At 43.0% G+C, this 17,006-nt stretch overlaps 1 protein-coding gene across 1 annotated transcript in view; it reads right to left on the bottom strand.

The window, feature by feature from the left end:
* The window catches only part of PGM2 (phosphoglucomutase 2), a 38,878-nt gene that overhangs the window by 14,009 nt on the left and 7,863 nt on the right, over positions 1–17,006 (bottom strand). The window contains exons 2-10 of the mRNA XM_006278122.4: positions 14,801–14,968; positions 12,360–12,466; positions 11,843–11,927; positions 9,236–9,319; positions 8,112–8,305; positions 7,497–7,686; positions 6,606–6,703; positions 709–889; positions 529–622 (exon numbers count right to left, since the gene is read on the bottom strand). Coding sequence (XP_006278184.3) covers positions 529–622; positions 709–889; positions 6,606–6,703; positions 7,497–7,686; positions 8,112–8,305; positions 9,236–9,319; positions 11,843–11,927; positions 12,360–12,466; positions 14,801–14,968 — 1,201 coding nt within the window. The remainder of the gene's footprint in view (positions 1–528; positions 623–708; positions 890–6,605; positions 6,704–7,496; positions 7,687–8,111; positions 8,306–9,235; positions 9,320–11,842; positions 11,928–12,359; positions 12,467–14,800; positions 14,969–17,006) is intronic.

Genomic DNA, 17,006 nt, shown 5'->3' with positions numbered 1-17,006 from the left:
ATCGAAGACCTCCAATGGAAATAGTGGGGGGGCAAAAAAGCTAACTCTAAAGTGGAGCTTGATTAGTTTACAAAAGGATTTATGAGACATGGGGCACCTATACACGTGTCAAATAACCGAGTCTGCATGCTAATTAGCACACTTCAGTAGCCTCGGCATCACCTGTATTCAGCGCCCCCATGCTACAAATGGTGGTGGGAGCACTTTAACTACAGCTCATTTGAAAAGCTTTAGTTAAAGTGCCCCGCCACCATTCTGAAGTACAGGACACTGAATTGGAGATGCTACAGGTGCTTTAATTAGAGCCACGTTAAATTAAAGCAACCTCAAGAGCTGCTCTAATTAAAGCAAGCCGCCCCCCCCGCACTTGTAAAGATGCCCATGGTGCCTGCAATAGCAGGGGACTAGACTGGATAACCCAGGAGGTTCCTTCCAGCCTTACATTTCATAGGCACTTTGGGTTTTATAGTAGATCTACACTTTACTTTCTAATAGTATAAATAGCTCCAGTACACAGTAATGACTTACCTATTGCCTCTTCAAAAGCAAACAAAACAGTTTTCCCCTGGTCCATAAGTTGCTTGGCTCGATTTCCCATCCATTTGAACCCAGTCAAAGTTTCCTATAGCAGTAACCCAAAAAGGCTGAAGTGAGATCTACTACAAAGGAGCACAGTGAAAAAACATGGGATTCTACACAACAGTTTACCTCAAAGTGAAAGCCCTCCTTCAGTGCAATAGCTCTTAGGATTTTGGAAGAGACAGTACTGGACAACATGTATACATCTTTAATGGCACTGGGATCCTGTTTCTGATTTTTCCAACAAGTGAAGATCCACCAGCCTAAAAGAGCTCCTGTCTCATTGCCAGAAAACACTTTCCACTCACCACTGAAAATAAAGACAATATAACCATAGTAAGAGGGGTGGGAAGGGACACCCACAATAGAAGGCCTAACAATTCTTGCATACAAAGAAATTAGCAAATAAACAGGGAAGCCATGTAGTTTTTCCATTTGGTTGTCGAAGGAGAATTAGCAGTTTGGTTTTTAACTCTCATTGGAAAAAAATCAGGTATCTATTGCCTTTTCATTTTTTTTAAACTCACTATAATGAGAAAGCAAATTATTTTCCTTAATTTCCACTGACTTAAGATCCTATTCAGAGTTGCAACATATCATTGAGCATCTCTGATATTAAAAATGCTAAAGATTAAGGGAAATTAAACATGGGTATTTTGAACTTAAAATGCAAACATTTTTAAAGCATCTACTGAATATTTTGATAAAAAAAGCTTAGTAGTCACATATTACAAACACTAATATGACTTGGGAAAACACAAGGTAGTTAGTCAGGCTTTGAGTGGATTCAATGAAATTGAGGAATACTATTCACTTAATCTCCTCATCAGGGGATGAGTCCATTAAGAAAGAATGAAACCAGTCTCACACATAAGAACAAATACCAACTGGATCAAGGGGGCCAAAATCTACAGGAGAATAAAACAACACTATGAAGGGAAAGAAGAGCAAAGGAACACCCAAATAAGTTAAAAAATCCAGTTGTGAATGGAAACAAAAGACATTACTAATGCTGACAAACATCAAGACCTCTATACACAGTACCTGTTGTGAAAGAGTAGACTCAGTCTCTTGTATCTATTGATGCCAAAAGGCACAAAATTATGTGCAGCAAGTTTAGCACAATAGCAGCTGATAGACTACTTTCGTTTTAATAGGAGTTTCTGTCAAGGAAGAAGTACAGATACTATAGAAAAAAGTCTATCATTACAGTTAGGGTACAAACAATTTCTAGTTAGTGTACAAACAATTTCAGCAGGAGTTAAAGAAGGAGGTCTATACTCTTAAGTTTGAAAGAACAATGGCTAGCTAAGTAACTAGTTGAGACAAAGGAACACAGGAGAGAGCACAAATAATGTGCTCAATTTAGACAAAACTTCTGAATTGTAAATGTGCTGCTCCAAGAAGAAACTAAATATGGAATGTCAAAGCCAGACTTCCTAAATACAAATCATAAATATTAAAGTATATTACCTTTATATCTAATATATTATTGAACACATTAAAAAAAAAGTCACAAGGTACATTTGACATTCTGACTGAGGTAACTGTCACAACTTCATAAGTTTTCCTTTCCCTTGATGCTAAGTAAAATTGGAGGGTTTTTAATTTCTCTGCACCCCATCTCTAGCTCATATACACTTGCTTTTTATATTTTCTTTTTGCTGGTATGCCAACAGGCTTTCAAATTCTGTTCTTGACTGAAATGTATTTCTGACCTAGAGCTTTAATACAGGCAACCTCCGCTTAGTGTTGTTAATTGGTTCCTAAAAAACTGAGTGTTAAGCGGAAGAGCATTAAGAGAAACCTTCTGCCAGCTGTACAATGCCCATGAGCATTACAACAAAACTCACTGGGCACTAAGTGGAACTGGGTAATTGGGTATCAATGTAAAATGAGCATTATAGCGAAATAGTGTTAAGTGAAACAGCATTAAGCAAGAGTTACCTGTACTTGTTTGCTAAAATAATCAAACTTCAAAAGAAAAATGTGGTATTGCAACACCTATGACAATGTGACATGAAAAAAACATATCAGAAGCGTATCAGGCTCAGCCAACAGTCTTTAGAGGACACAGGGGAAAGTTTTCCAACTAAACTATTCTTCCTAGATAGAAAATTCTCTCCCAAGTCCACAAAGTTGGAACCTGTGGACCTGCTCCGGAAATGGAGACAACCTTGGTTCTTTTGACGAGCTCGTTCTTTTGAGGGACTTTGTGCTCTTTTTAGCAAAGCATGCCTCTGTTTCCCTGGGGAGCGATGGAAGCTCACACCTCCTTCTAACCTCAGTATGCATGCATGGGACATGGTAAGTACTGTATTCACTTGAATCTAAGACAACCCTGGATTTAAAACAACCCACCCAATAATTAGTTTCTATACACGGAAAACTATAAACTTGTTATAATTTTCATAGATTTCATAGACATTTGGGCTGGAAGGGACCCCGGAGGATCATCGAGTCCAGCCCCCTGCCCCACGGGCAGGAAGTCAGCAGGGATCATAGGATCCCAGCAAGATAAGCATCCAAATGTGTCTTGAAGGTGTTCAAAGTGGGTGCTTGAACCGCCTCTGGCAGCAGTCTATTCCAAACCTTGGGGGCTTGGACAGTGAAGAAGTTCTTTCTTATGTCCAGCCTGAATTGGTCACAGTGGAGTTTGTGACCGTTCGATCTTGTCATCCCTTGGGGGGCTCTGGTGAACAGATGTTCCCCCAGATCCTGATAAGCACCCCTGATAAACTTATAGGTGGCCACCAGATCACCCCTGAGCCTGCGCTTTTCCAGGCTGAATAGCCCCATGGCTCTCAGCCTCTCATCATAAGGTCTGTTTTCCTGACCTCTGATCATGCGCATGGATCTCCTTTGGACTCTCTCACTTCTCCACATCCTTTCTGAATCGTGGAGCCCAAAACTGGACGCATTACTCCACCTGCGGCCTCACCAAGGCCGAGTACAGTGGGAGAATGACATCCCAGGATTTGCTTGAGAAGCATCTATGGATGCAAGCCAGCGTTTTGCTCGCTTTACTAGCCGCAGCACACTGAACACTCATGTTCATCTTGTGGTCAACCATGACCCCCAAGTCCCTTTCATCTGTAATGCTAACCAGGATAGCACTACTGAGCCTATAAGCATGCTGCAGGTTTTTCCTCCCAAGGTGAAGGACCTTGCATTTTTCGGTGTTGAACACCATCAGGTTCTCATCTGCCCATTTCATGAGTCTGTCCAGATCCACCTGGATTACCCTTCTATCCTCAGGTGTGGATGCTTTACCTCAGAGTTTGGTGTTGTCAGCAAACTTGGCCAGTCCACTTCTGACGCCAGTGTCCACATCATTGATGAAGATGTTAAATAGTATAGGCCCTAGGACAGAACCTTGTGGGACCCCACTGGTCACAGCGTACCAAGATGATTCGCTCCCGTCACCCACCACCCTCTGCGTCCTACCGCGGAGCCAGTTCCCCAGCCAGCAGATCATGGTGACATCAAGGCCGCAGTTAGCCAGTTTAGCCAAGAGGTGATCATGGGATACCAGATCAAAGGCTTTTTTAAAGTCGAGGTATACAACGTCGATCTCTTCCCCCTTGTCCAGGTGATAACTCACCTGGTCATAAAAGGAAATGAAATTGGTCAAGCAAGACCTACCCGCAACAAACCCATGCTGGGTATCCCTCAGGATATTGCCTTCAGCTAGTCTGTTAAGGATGGCCTCCTTGATAATCTTTTCCAAGACCTTCCCCAGGATAGAGGTCAGGCTGATGGGCCTGTAGTTTGCCGGATCTACTTTCCTCCCTTCCTTGAAGACAGGCACGACATTGGCCCTCTTCCAATCATTGGGCACTTCACCAGAGTGCCAAGAGCTCTCCAAGATCCGTGCCAGGGGCTAATCCGTTTCCATGTATAGAATCTAATTATTGGAAGGTCATCTTTAATTCATCCCCTCCACCACTGCAGGGGGGCAGGCAGTGGGGAGGCAGGTACTGTGGGGAGATCAAGCAGCTTGACTCCTGCTTGTGCCTGCCTCCCCCCTCCCCTCTCCAGCCACAGCTTCTGCTGTGCATAGACAGGCTCTGTCCCCATTCCAGCCGGCAGCACCGAGCATGGCCCCAGCCCAGCCCCCATAGCAGCTATGTGGACTGCACCTTGCTGCTATGAGGCCAGGCTGGGGCCATGCTCAGGGCCCAGGTTGCAGTGTGCACAGAGCCTGCTGGAACAGACCAACAGTAAAGGGGAAGGGGAGACAAGCGGGGGAGCAGAGGACATGAGGGGTGGGGAAATGGGGAGAGAAGGCTGTGGGGAGGAGATGGTAGGATGCAGAGGCAGTGGATGGGGTGTGGGGACACAGGCAACAGCTGCAGCTATGGCCCTGGCACTAGGTAGAAGCTGGAACCCAAGCCACAGCAGCCACCTGCCCCCCACATCACCTTCATTTGCGATTCTAAGATGAAAAGCTTTACCATGGGGGACAGGATGGGAGAGCTAGAAAAACCTCATCTTAGAATCAAGTAAATACCAGAGTGTCTCTCAGGACTTAGTGTTGCCAAGAATAATACAAGAACTATATATTTGTTATGCTAGGTCATGTGTCTGTGTCACAGGCTGCAGCAACAGAAACATTTTCTAATACAGATTTGTGGTTTAAAGCAGAAAATACCTTATACCAGGTTAAGTGAATGTGAACTGATAAATCTATAGGTGATGTTGTTAGATGAGGTCTACAACTGACTCCAAGGCTGCAGACAGACTTTAGCAATAATGCTGTAAGTTTTATAGCTTTACACAAAGCTCTAAAATTTACAGTGTTATCAAAACCAGACAAATGAGCAGATCCTCTCCACATGGGCTTGTGCCTCCATGCAAACAGCAAGTCCAGGCAGCAAGGGGTGATGCCGCCTGCACTGTAAGCCAGCCAGGACTCCAGATGCTGGCTCGCAGCCAACTGGGCTATCAGCAAGCAACAGCAACAGGGGTGCAGAACCTAGACTAGGGGCTGGAAAGGCCTCCAACAGCCAACCCCACCCCGCTTCAGTTTAACAATGGCTGGCTCTGCTGGCATCTGAAAATGACTGCTGAAATTGATGAGGCTTCAGGCGGCTGTGCCCTGAGGCTCTCAAACACAGGCACCAGGCAGCATGAGCCAGAGCTGGCAGCCCAGGTTGGGTACTGCACCCCCCAGACAGTTCCCAGATCATAAAAACCCCTCCCTACCCCACATCCCAGCCCAGGAAGCTGAGTCCCCAAATCCCTGACCTTCAGACAGGGGCAGAGAAAAGGTAGCGGGGAACTGGGCAGAGATTCGGACTTGGCAGGGTCCAACTACCCGCCACCCCCCCACAGTACAATGTCCACCATGCCCTATGACACAGGCAGCTAGTGTGGCTCCCCACTCCCCACAATGCCAAGCTTGTCAATTTCAGGCCTGAAAATTGACAAGAGACACTGAGTCTCTCTACCTCCTCTCTGTGGCTGACTAGGGGCATGACAACTAAAACTCTAAACTTTGGACAGAAGTGTACACAGATTCCCCGAGTAGCACTTAAAGAGAAAAGACTTAGTTTGATACTTGATTAGATGAGATTTAGTTTTTCACCCAACTGGCCATTTTTTAAGCAGTCTGCAGCTGCGCATTTGTGTTTGGTCATGGCTTCCGACTGCATTTTGTTGCACAAACTGTAACGTCTTTCTGCACCTCATATCACCAAATGTGGTATGGAAATGCCCTTATCACAAGTGATCTGGATGATCAAATGACTCAAAGGGATAACTGAATAATAAGCCAGAGTGAGAAACATGTGTCCTGTAAATCTCATAGCACATGAGAGGTCCCCCTTTCCAAAAACTGTTTATATCTTGTGACCCTGATTCCGCAACAGGAGATCAATAGTATGAAGATCCGGCTGTGCACATTTTATTACAGGATTTAAAACTCTTCCTGCATAACACAGGACATAGAACCACCCTGAATCTATACATGCTGTAAAGTCCAGTGTTTCAGCTGTGTTCCAACCAGAGTATTTATTACATACCTTTCTTGTTTCTCTGCCACAGCAAGTCGATCAGCATCTGGATCATTTGCTAAAATGATTTTAGCCCCTTCTTTTTCAGCCAAAGCAAAAGACAATGTCTGAAAACAATAGTAAAGGACAATACCAAGAGAGTGTTAATACACATAAAAACATTCTTACTTTCTTATAAATCAATAACAGACCTATTTTAGGTTCGCTCAAACTCACAAAAGCACAAAGTTAAAGATGATGATTCTGACACTCATTCAAGAACACATCAGTATTGAAGGGGTTTAAATGGGTAACATTACAATGAAATCAGAGACTAAATGGCAATTAAATCTTTCTTCTCTTTCTACATCGGGGCCTAGATCTAGTTGGCTTTGCATCAATGGGCTATTTCCATCGAGTTCAGCAGGATTACTCAGACAAGTCAAATTAGTCAAGTGAGCCTTCACAGTACAACACTCAAGCTGCAGTTGGTATAAGCCACCACTGTATTTTAAGTATTTAACAACTGTTAATGAATTCTTGTTGTATTTGAAAAAGAACACTCAAAAAACTTTGAATGCACGAGCTGTTTTATGTTGTACTTCTATCATAATTTGACATCTAAAATAATGTCCTAGGTTCCCCCCTTTTTTCTTTACTTTTTCTTTTTCTTTTTTTTTTTAAGGGAATATAATTCTATTTTAATCTCTGCACAGATATGCTACATTCTAGCTAAAGAGCTAAAAACAATCTAATTGAAAGGACATTTTTAGCCCATCAAGAAGTGTGTACAGATACGCAAATTAACACCCCCCCCCAATATATTTGGAATAGTTTCTAAAGCTAAGTTTTCTTTAAGCATTTTTTTCTAGTAAAGAATTTTAATATAGATGGTAAATATTTTTTTTTAAATTGTTTTACCAGAACACCTTTACCCTCTTCAGGATTTGGATATTTTACTGTTGGAAATTCTGGATCAGGTTCCTTCTGTTCTGGAACAGCAAATGGAGGTTTGAAGCCAAATGCCTCAAAGGCTAACTGCACAAATTCATGGCCTACGCCATGCACAGAAGTATGAACAAATTTCAGATTTGTTTCCTTATTTATATTCCTGAAATCAAATAAATAGTGAAATTAATGTATTTGCATAACATTTGATTAGAAGCACAGACCAAGGAGAAAGGAAAAAAAATGTGTGTAACACGTGGATAAGATGCAGTAACCCGCAGGTATTAAACTACAGTATTCCTGACTTAGGAGGAAGCCACATCTATAATGCTACTTCTTCTAAAGCCATTTTCTTCCCCCATTTCCCCTGTCATTACTTTTTTAATTCTTAGTACTTGGAGGCACATGCAAATAGGTACATTACAAAATATAATTTTTAAGACATTGCTAGCTTTCTAGTATATCAAGGTACCAGTTTGTGGCAAAATGGGTAAAAATAAGTTTACAAACAGAAGTTAAAAGTTTTGGTCCTCAGGACCATGCTTTTTTGGTTTTAATATTCTTTCATGACATTTATCACTAGTTCACCTGTGAAAGCATAGCTTCTGTATATCTTTAAAGTAGTCCTTTTTTATAGTAGCATAAGGATCATGATGTAGTGAGCTGTTCTCTATCAAACTATCATTCCAAGCCTCAGGCCATGGCTCTTGGTTCTCTTCAATTGCTTCAGAGATTCCTTTGTCATGAGGAGATATTATCTGTGCACCATTTTCCCAGTAAACCTATGCGTACACAAGATAAACAGGCATTACTCTGAACATCAAATATACAAAATACCCATACTACAATTTATGGATGACTAAAACTAATACAGATTAAAATTACATGGTGTAATACACTTTGGATTCAGATTTTTTTGAAAGCTATGTTTATCTGAGGGTGTCACAATATGTATTTAAGTACCCACAATAAAAGAAAGAATAAAAGAAAGGTAAAACAAAATAATCTCATCTCATTCAGTGGTAAAACCAAACTTCAGATGTTTTGCTAGCCAGATGGTTAATACTTGTACAGAGTTTTTATATACTTTCCTCTATGTTTCTGTACAACTATTATGCATGAGACAAATGGGGAAAGGGGAGGAAGAGATCAGAGGGAAAATCTTTTGTAGAAAAGGTGATAAATTTTAACTGCAAGGTCACCAAGATGCCTTGGCCTTCATAGTACTTAGTTCATCCCAAAAAATGGAATTTTAATTTAAACTCAGGGCAGGCTACTAAAGAAAAATCCTTATTTCTATGAACCAGCAGCATATTATTATATGAAAGTTAAAAAAAAGTAATGTTTTAGAGCAATGAGACAAGTTATATAGGAATTTACACAGAGCTGGGAATGTGTAACCAATAATTCGTTATGTTATCATGGATAAGGCACTTAATTTCTGCTTCAGTTTTTGTAAAATGGGGATATGATTCATCTCCCACCTACCACAGAACTATGAATAAAATATGAAACTAATGACTCTAGAGCATTTTAACACAGAGTGCAACTAGTACAGAAATCTTAAAAACGTAGGGCTGAAAAGAACATAAAGAATTCATGTACCAGCCCCTCAATGAGACATAACTAAACACATACAAATATTGTGCTCCTATCAAAAGCAATAAAGTAAATTGGAGTTAAAATAGAATATTTAACAGGTGCAGCAATACCTTGTAGCCATTGTCTTGCTTTGGGTTATGGGAAGCCGTAATCATGATTCCAGCACAAAGTTTTAGATGAGTTATTGTGTATGGCTGTGAAAAAGTAGAAGAGAATTATTTCGAAATGAAACACTAAAAGACACCCACAAGACACCCAATCTCTATTCAAATAGCAACTGTATCCCCTTACAACATCAAATACGTATAGCCTTGATTACTTTCACTCTCCTAAACCAAATCTTAAATTTGCGAACAAAATTTACATCACTAGCAAAGATTTCAATGTAGATATTTAAGACTGAATGTGCATGTGGACAATATAAATGCACAATACAGAAATTAGTGCTGCTAATTTCTCTATCAGCAGGCATTGCAGTAACAATGCATTTTGTTAAGAGAGATCAAGTTTTCAAAACTATATTTTTTTATTCTCACTGATCTTGAGCTATGATATTTAGTGGCCCAACTGCTTAACTGCAGGGATATTTAGTACAGAATATATGCAATATAATAGTTTAAATTCAAGGAATGCATGTTTTTCCAAAGACTAAATTTGAACCAAAATACACCAAAATGATGAAAACAAAGAAAAAGAGTGTGTGTGTGTGTGTGTGAAAATTTATTTTTCTGCTGAAAATTTCCCTTGGGTATAAGCCAATTAATTTCACAGCATCATCCAAATAAAGTTTATGTGGAACAAGAGCCAGCCAGGATCCAGAGTACAACAGAATCCTCTAGTTTGGAACACCATTGCGAACAACTTTTTGCCCCCATTAAGATGCTCTGAACATTTTAAGAATAATGCTAGTTTTCCAGGAAAGAGAACATTTCCATCTTTTTATAGAACAGGGCTAGGAATTTGGAAGCGGGGGGAGGGGAGGACCGTGGGTGATCCCAGTCTTCCCGGCCAGCTCCTGCGGTCCCGGCGCTGTAGCTGGGAACCACATAGTGGTGGAGCAGCCGGCTGGCAGGTGGGGAAATGGCTGTGGCAGATGGGGGGAAGGGGTAGTGAGCGAGCGCGCGGAGCACAGTGACAGCTGGGTGGGAGCACAGGGTCTGTGCTGCAGGGCCAGTGCCAGCTCCAGCTTCACAGAGCCCCTGGCAGCCCAGACCCTGTGCTCCTGCCACTCTACTCTGGGCCCCACTGGTGCAGACCCTGCACTCCTGCAAGGCTGTCACTGAGCTCCTCATGCCCACATGCTGACCCTTCCCCCTGCCTGCCGCAGCCATTTCCCTGCTTCCCCACACAGCCCCACACCAGGTGCTGCAAGGCAGAGCAGGGCTGTGTGGGGAAGCTGCTTGCCACTTCAAGTTCTGCATTGCCCTGGTGAGGTGCCCCCTACCTGAGCGGCAGCAGCTTCACAGAGCTGTGCCCCTTGCTGCTGCTATGCAGGCAGGGGATGCCTCACCAGGGCAGCATGAAGCTTGCAGTGGCAAGCAGCTTTCCCATGCAGTTCCACTCTGCCCTCCCACGCCGAGTTGCACCTGCTGGGCTGCAGAGGCCCCAGGCAAGGGCAGCAGGGCAGGGAGCCTGAGCCCACAGCAGGCAGCCCACCCCCGGGGGGAAGCTGGGCTCTGCTCTGTTGTATCAGCTGCCACCTCCTGTGGGCAACAGCTAGGGCTCAGGTGCAGCTGCAGAGGGCAGGGGGCTGTGGACCTGTGTCCGTGTTCCATAGTCTTGGCAGCTGGGGCCCCCTCTGGCAGGGCTGGGGGGTGAAAGGCACCAGCAAGGCCGGGGGCTGTGTAGGAAGTGAGGAACCTGGACCTACATTCCATGAGCTAAGGGGACAGGGGGAGCTCTCATTTTCCATGATAAAAAAATCCAAAATGAAATATCAACATTTATAGGTATTTAGAATTTATTTTATTAGTGACTGAGGCACTGGTAGGCTTCCAAACTGCTTTAAAACTATAAATATATCAAGAAAACATTGTGTTCAATTGATACCTCTATAGATAGATAGATAGATAGATAGATAGATAGATAGATAGATAGATAGATAGATAGATAGATAGATAGATAGATAGATAGATAGATATAAGTATAAGCCTATGTCTGTCTGTCTGTCTGTCTCACTTTGTTCACACTCTGATTGGCTAATGGAAACAGCCAATCAGAGTGCTCCAAGCGTGGGGGAGTGCCATCATGATTCCAAAGCTGTGCCGAGGACCGGACAGAGGGTGGGGTTGCTGAGGTGCTCCCTCACCCTGCTCCCTGCAAGAGGCAGAGCAGTGGCAGCATGGGGCATTTGGTGACGGCACTCCATCCCAGCTCCCTTCCCCTGCCGCCCCCCATCATTCTTGACAGGCAATTACACACACACACACACGCATACATATATAGTGGCCTTTCATTTTAATCACGGGTTTTGGGTTTTTTTAATCAGAGAATTTGAGATTCTTTTAAACCAAGATCCCTGGATATCACTGCACTTCATAAAGTTTTTATTCAGTAAATGGGGAGGGAAATACTTATCTGCTTTGGTTCAGTTATGCCCAAGTCTAACAGACCAGTCAGTTTACAAATCAGATGTCTTCATTTTTAATATTTGATAATGTCTTACTATGTTGAAGGAAAAAAAAGGATATTATTAAAACAACATAAAAAAAACCTACCACAAAAGGAGTTGGTGTTATTTTGGAGAAGAGATATACTGGAATTCCCTGACTGATAAAAGTTGTTGCAGCAAGCCTTGCAAACCTAAACGACAAGTAAAGTTATTTAGAAATATATTCATTAAAAGAATCCGAACAATAATTTTGTGGCTGGTTTCACTTTTTGGTGTGCCATTAATTACCTAAATGAGTGGCCAGGTTACACTTTAAGACACTGGTTAATCGCAACTTGAGTATATCATCTGTCAGGGTTGTTGGTTTTGTTTGGTTTGGTTTTTTAAACCTGGATCAGATTTGTTGTACAGACCAGGCTTACATTGTACTTTGTTACCAACATTGAAAAGCAAAGCAAATCTATTAAAAACATATCTTGTGATGGATGGCATACAAACACTGAAATCACACACACGTAACAATTTACTCTACAGATTTTCAAAATGCTGTTGAAGCAGTGATGACACTGTAATGCATATGGACACGTAAAATAATCACCATTTCTACAAATTATTAGCTATACCTCTTGCTGCTTCCTCCACTGGAAGGATGGGCACGAGCATCAAAGCCAATTACTATGCCTCTTTTATTTAGGTCACTGAAGTTTTTTTCAAGGTATCTACAAAATCCCTAAAAGACAGAAAGTTCATAGAACCAAACCTTAGTATTTCATATGTGGTTGCAACAAATTTAAAAAGTTTTAAGAAAGCAAGCAAGTGAAGTACATCATTAAGTTGATTTTGGATACAATTTTTAGGATAAATAAATACAGATCTCCAACTAAGAAAATGATCAAAGTTGTCAAAGGACTACAGTGAATTCTGATTATTTGTTTATAATATGAGAATTTCAAAATAACAATTCCAAATATAAAGGGTAAGCATGATTATTTGGGATAACAAAAGTAATTCAGATATCCTCTTCCCTACCTGGGAACTTGTTATAACCAGGGTTTTCTGTTTCCCGTGGAAAAACAGAAAAAACCACGGATTCCCTGTTTTTAATCGGAGAAAACACGAATTTCCCTTTTTAGCAGAGAAATCCGTGGATTCTCTACTTTTGCAAAATGCTCTTGCAGGCTGGCACAGCTCCAGCCTACAAGAGCCAATTGCAAAAAAGGCAGGAAACCCCCAGCCCTGGCTGGAGGGGGAGGGAGAGCCTGAGCCTCTGAGGCAGCCAAGGCCAGGCTCAGGCTCACACACACCCTTCACACCCGGAGCATGGAGGTAAATGGGCCTTGGGGCAGGGCTGGTGAAGACGGTTGGGGGCTGAGGGAGTGGCGGGTGCTGCCGACCCCAGGTGGCACATTGCAGCTGGGAGCAGGGCCAGGGGGTGAGGGCAGGGGTGCCCCTCTGTGGGAGGGCTTTGTGGGCAAGCGATGTGGGGCGCAGTGTGGTGCTGCCTGCCATGTGCAGGCCACATACATGCCGCCCAGCTGCCTGCCCAGGGGATGGGAGAGGGAGGCTGGCATGTGGCTGGAGCACAGCTCTGTGGCCAGCTCTGCAGCCACGGCAAGGGATGGGGGCGCAGGCTTGCACATGGCGGTCGTTGCCACTTACCTGGAGGACTATAATGGTGGTGACGGCTGCCGCCTACAAAACGCCCCGGCGCTGCTGCGGAGCTGTGCTCGGAGCTGCGCAGCTGGCGGCAACGATGCACCATGGTACAGGGTGGTGGTGGGAATGGCTGCATGCTGCCCGGCCACCACCATGCTGCTGCTGCCGCCCGGCAGCCAGCCACACAGCTCTGGGCATGGCTCCCAGGCACGACTCCACAGCGGCAGCAGGAAGTTTTGCAGGCAGCAGCCGTCACTGCCCTCCAGGTAAGTGGCAACGGCCGCCGCGTGCAAGCCCCCCCTGCCCCGATTCCTCGCTGTGGCTGCAGAGTTGGTCACGGGGGTGTGCTCCAGCCGCATGGCAGCCTCCCTCTCCCCCTCCCCTGGGCAGAAGGCTGAGCAGAATGTGTACGACCTGCACATGGTGGGCACCACCACACTGCACCCTGCATCGCTTGTCCGCAAAGCCTCCCCGCAGAGGGGCACCCCTGCCCCTACCCCCTGGCCCTGCTCCCAGCTGCGGTGTGCTGCCTGGAGCCGGCAGCACCCCCAACTCCCTCAGCCCCCAACCATCTTCCCCAGTCCTGCCCCACAGCTCCGAAGTCCCACTTACCTCTAGGATAGCTTACCCGCAAAGTCCCTCACCCTACATGCAGCCGCCATCACCCCGCACTGCTGTGCAGCTGGTTGCGAGGCATGCCTCTGTATGCAAGTTCCCTGTTTCACACCCCCAGCTGGGCAGCACGTATGTGGCCCACACATGGTGGTTGCTGGGGTGGGTGTCTGTGTCTGCATGTCTGTGCCTGCATGTCTGTTGCGAGGGGCATCAGGCGGGATGTTGAGACTGTGGAGGGGGAGTGCAGGGCACCAGCAGCACTGGCGGGGGGGCACTGGGGGGGGGGCCTTTAATTTTTATCACAGATTTTGGGGTTTTAATCAGAGAATTTGCAATTTTTAATCAGAGAAAACCAGGATCCCTGGTCATCACAAATCAACACAGTCAGTTTTTGTTTCTCAGCCTCAAAATAAAGAAAGAACTTTCAGCACCACAGGGCATAGCTTTATTTTCATGCAGCATTGTTAAGTGGCTAAGCATGCAGTTAAAATGTTTCATTACAACTCCAAAGGCACTACCTCAATCCCTAACTAAATTTGAGCTAAAAGCTGGCTCTAGTTGTATATGGGCATCTGAGAAGTCAGAACTAACCAGATATAGCAGCAACAACATCACTCCCTTGCACATTACTGGCTAAAAAAAAAAAAATAAAAATTGTGTGCTTTTTGAATGCCACCATTCAGTTTTTTTACAGCTTGAAGCATCCAGTTATTTGTTCATTCATTAGATTTTTGTGCTTTTTGATATCAGTAAAAATCAAGTTAGTAATAGAGAAACAAAATGAACCCAGTACCTGAGTTGTCTGGATAATAGTCAAGTCATTCATTTGAGAAATTCCTGCCCCCATGACTGCTCTGAGGCCTGCTGTCCCAAACTCCATCCGTGAACCAAAACGTGTTTGTAGTTCATCTGCATTTTCTTCATCAAGCAGGTGCTTCACTGTTTCAGAGGTTTTGGGATTCTGCAAAAAAACAAAGTCAATAAATACACTGTTGTTCTAGAAAAACCGATTATATTTTTAGCCACTTCTAAAACTCTAAAGTATTTTAAATAATCTCATCATTCTAAAATCAGCATAATTATAAGAGATTATTTTCAATTCTATACCACCTGACACAGCCTTGCATACCACAGTTTTGGAATGTCATTCTATTACTTGAACCCAACACTAAACTCTCAGAAGTCTTGGCCAGTTTTTCAAAGCTTGATAGATCAACATTTGAACTTAAGTAAGATTTTTTTGGTCACTAGAATAATGTAATTAGAACAAGCTTATAGAATTAGAATTTATATAACATACATATGAAATATTCATTAATCATTAGTTTACAAAATGTGAAGTTTTAAAGAAAAAAGCATCCCTAACCAAAAATTTAAGGCAGGGCAGAATGGCACCTTATACACTAACTCACGGCTGCCCAGCTTCTAAGTGAATGGGATTGCATGCACTAGCTCCACGGGCTGATATACCCTGTGCTCAGGAGCTCCCGCTGCACTGCGTACAGGGTACCTCCCCCACTGCACCATGTGCCAGGATGCTCCCCTGCTACATTGTGGCCCCTCTCTGCTCCTGAGTCTCACTGGCAATTATAGACAGGGTTCTGTTCCTAAAGCAGTTGTTTTCTTCCCACCTCTCATTCCCTTTTGAGCTCACTGCCTTCAAAGCATTTCTCCTTTTCCTTTGAGTGTTATATACTGACTAAAATGGTAAACATCTTTCTCTATGCATTGCAAAGGCCTCCTCTATATTAAACCACTACATTTTCAAGCTCCACTTTAATCAGAATATGGTCTTCAAAAAGTTTCCATGCTAATGATAATTCCCTCAACTCTGAAAGGTTGTGAAATCTCTATCTTTGGGAGTTTTTAAGAGTAGGTTAGACAAAGACTTGTCTAGGATGGTTTAGATAGGAATGATCCTGCCTTGAGCATGTAGCCTTGAGCAGGAGCCTCAAAAATGACCTCTTGAGATCCCTTCCAACTACTATCCTATGATACTGTGTTAGATTAAGTTAAAATAAAATGGACCAAGACACTTCCACTGTTCTGTTTTCTTAAGTGGTTAATAGCTATTTAGCAATAAGTAGGACCGCATTTGGGTCACAAAGAATAGCACACAGAGGACAAAGAAGATTCCTTTCTGTTAGGATCACAAACATTTTTTTCTTTAAGAAGTCAGACTATTTTCATTATCTGTGGAAATGTATCATGCTGTTTCTTATCATCCATATTAAAGAATGCAATCAGCTACTATTGTTTTAAAATGATGAAAGACTATGGAATCTTTTGTTTTTAACTAACAGCACCTCTATGATAGAAAGCATATTATTTGTGCAAATCCTGTATCTAGTACAAAATAATATTGAGAAGAGTTGCATGTGTTTAATATGGCATAATCTAAATTCTCTGACTGCTCATAGGGTTTTTTTTAATCTAAAGTTTCTAAATTCTGTCCACTCACTATGTAACCACAAACTAAGCCCATTTCTGCCAGGAAATTACAGAAAAACCCAAAACTCAATACTTTTTTGCAACCTTAACTGAATTCTTTTCATTTATCAGGGCTCATAGGTGCCAACATTTATTTTTACTGGGGTGGGGGGGTAATATGATGGAAAGGTGGAAAGTTTTACACATTTCAGGTGACAGCCCTCTTCCCAAGGAGGGACAGGGCCTTTGGGCCCCCACATACCCAGCACCTCTGGTAGGGCTAATTGTTAAATTGCATGATAACTGTTAACTTACATCATTCAAATTTAATTTTCCATTTCCTTTTCAAAATTCTACCATGTGCATTACGTTGATAATATGCCATCTGCCCAACCATTCAATGGTGTTTTTCAGTCTTACAAATTCATGTCACGAGAACTTCAGAGAATCTTCCTGATAAATTATCAAAGCTTTTGTTAACTCTTAGTCATGTAGCTTTCATTAAAAAGTCAAAAGGAGTGTAGTTAAGTACCCAAAATATTGCAAAAAGTAATGCAATGTTAAATAAA

This window comes from Alligator mississippiensis, chromosome 2, assembly GCF_030867095.1.
Source record: "Alligator mississippiensis isolate rAllMis1 chromosome 2, rAllMis1, whole genome shotgun sequence".
Taxonomy (NCBI): Eukaryota; Metazoa; Chordata; order Crocodylia; family Alligatoridae; genus Alligator; species Alligator mississippiensis.
This window is presented reverse-complemented; position numbering and strand designations above follow the sequence as displayed.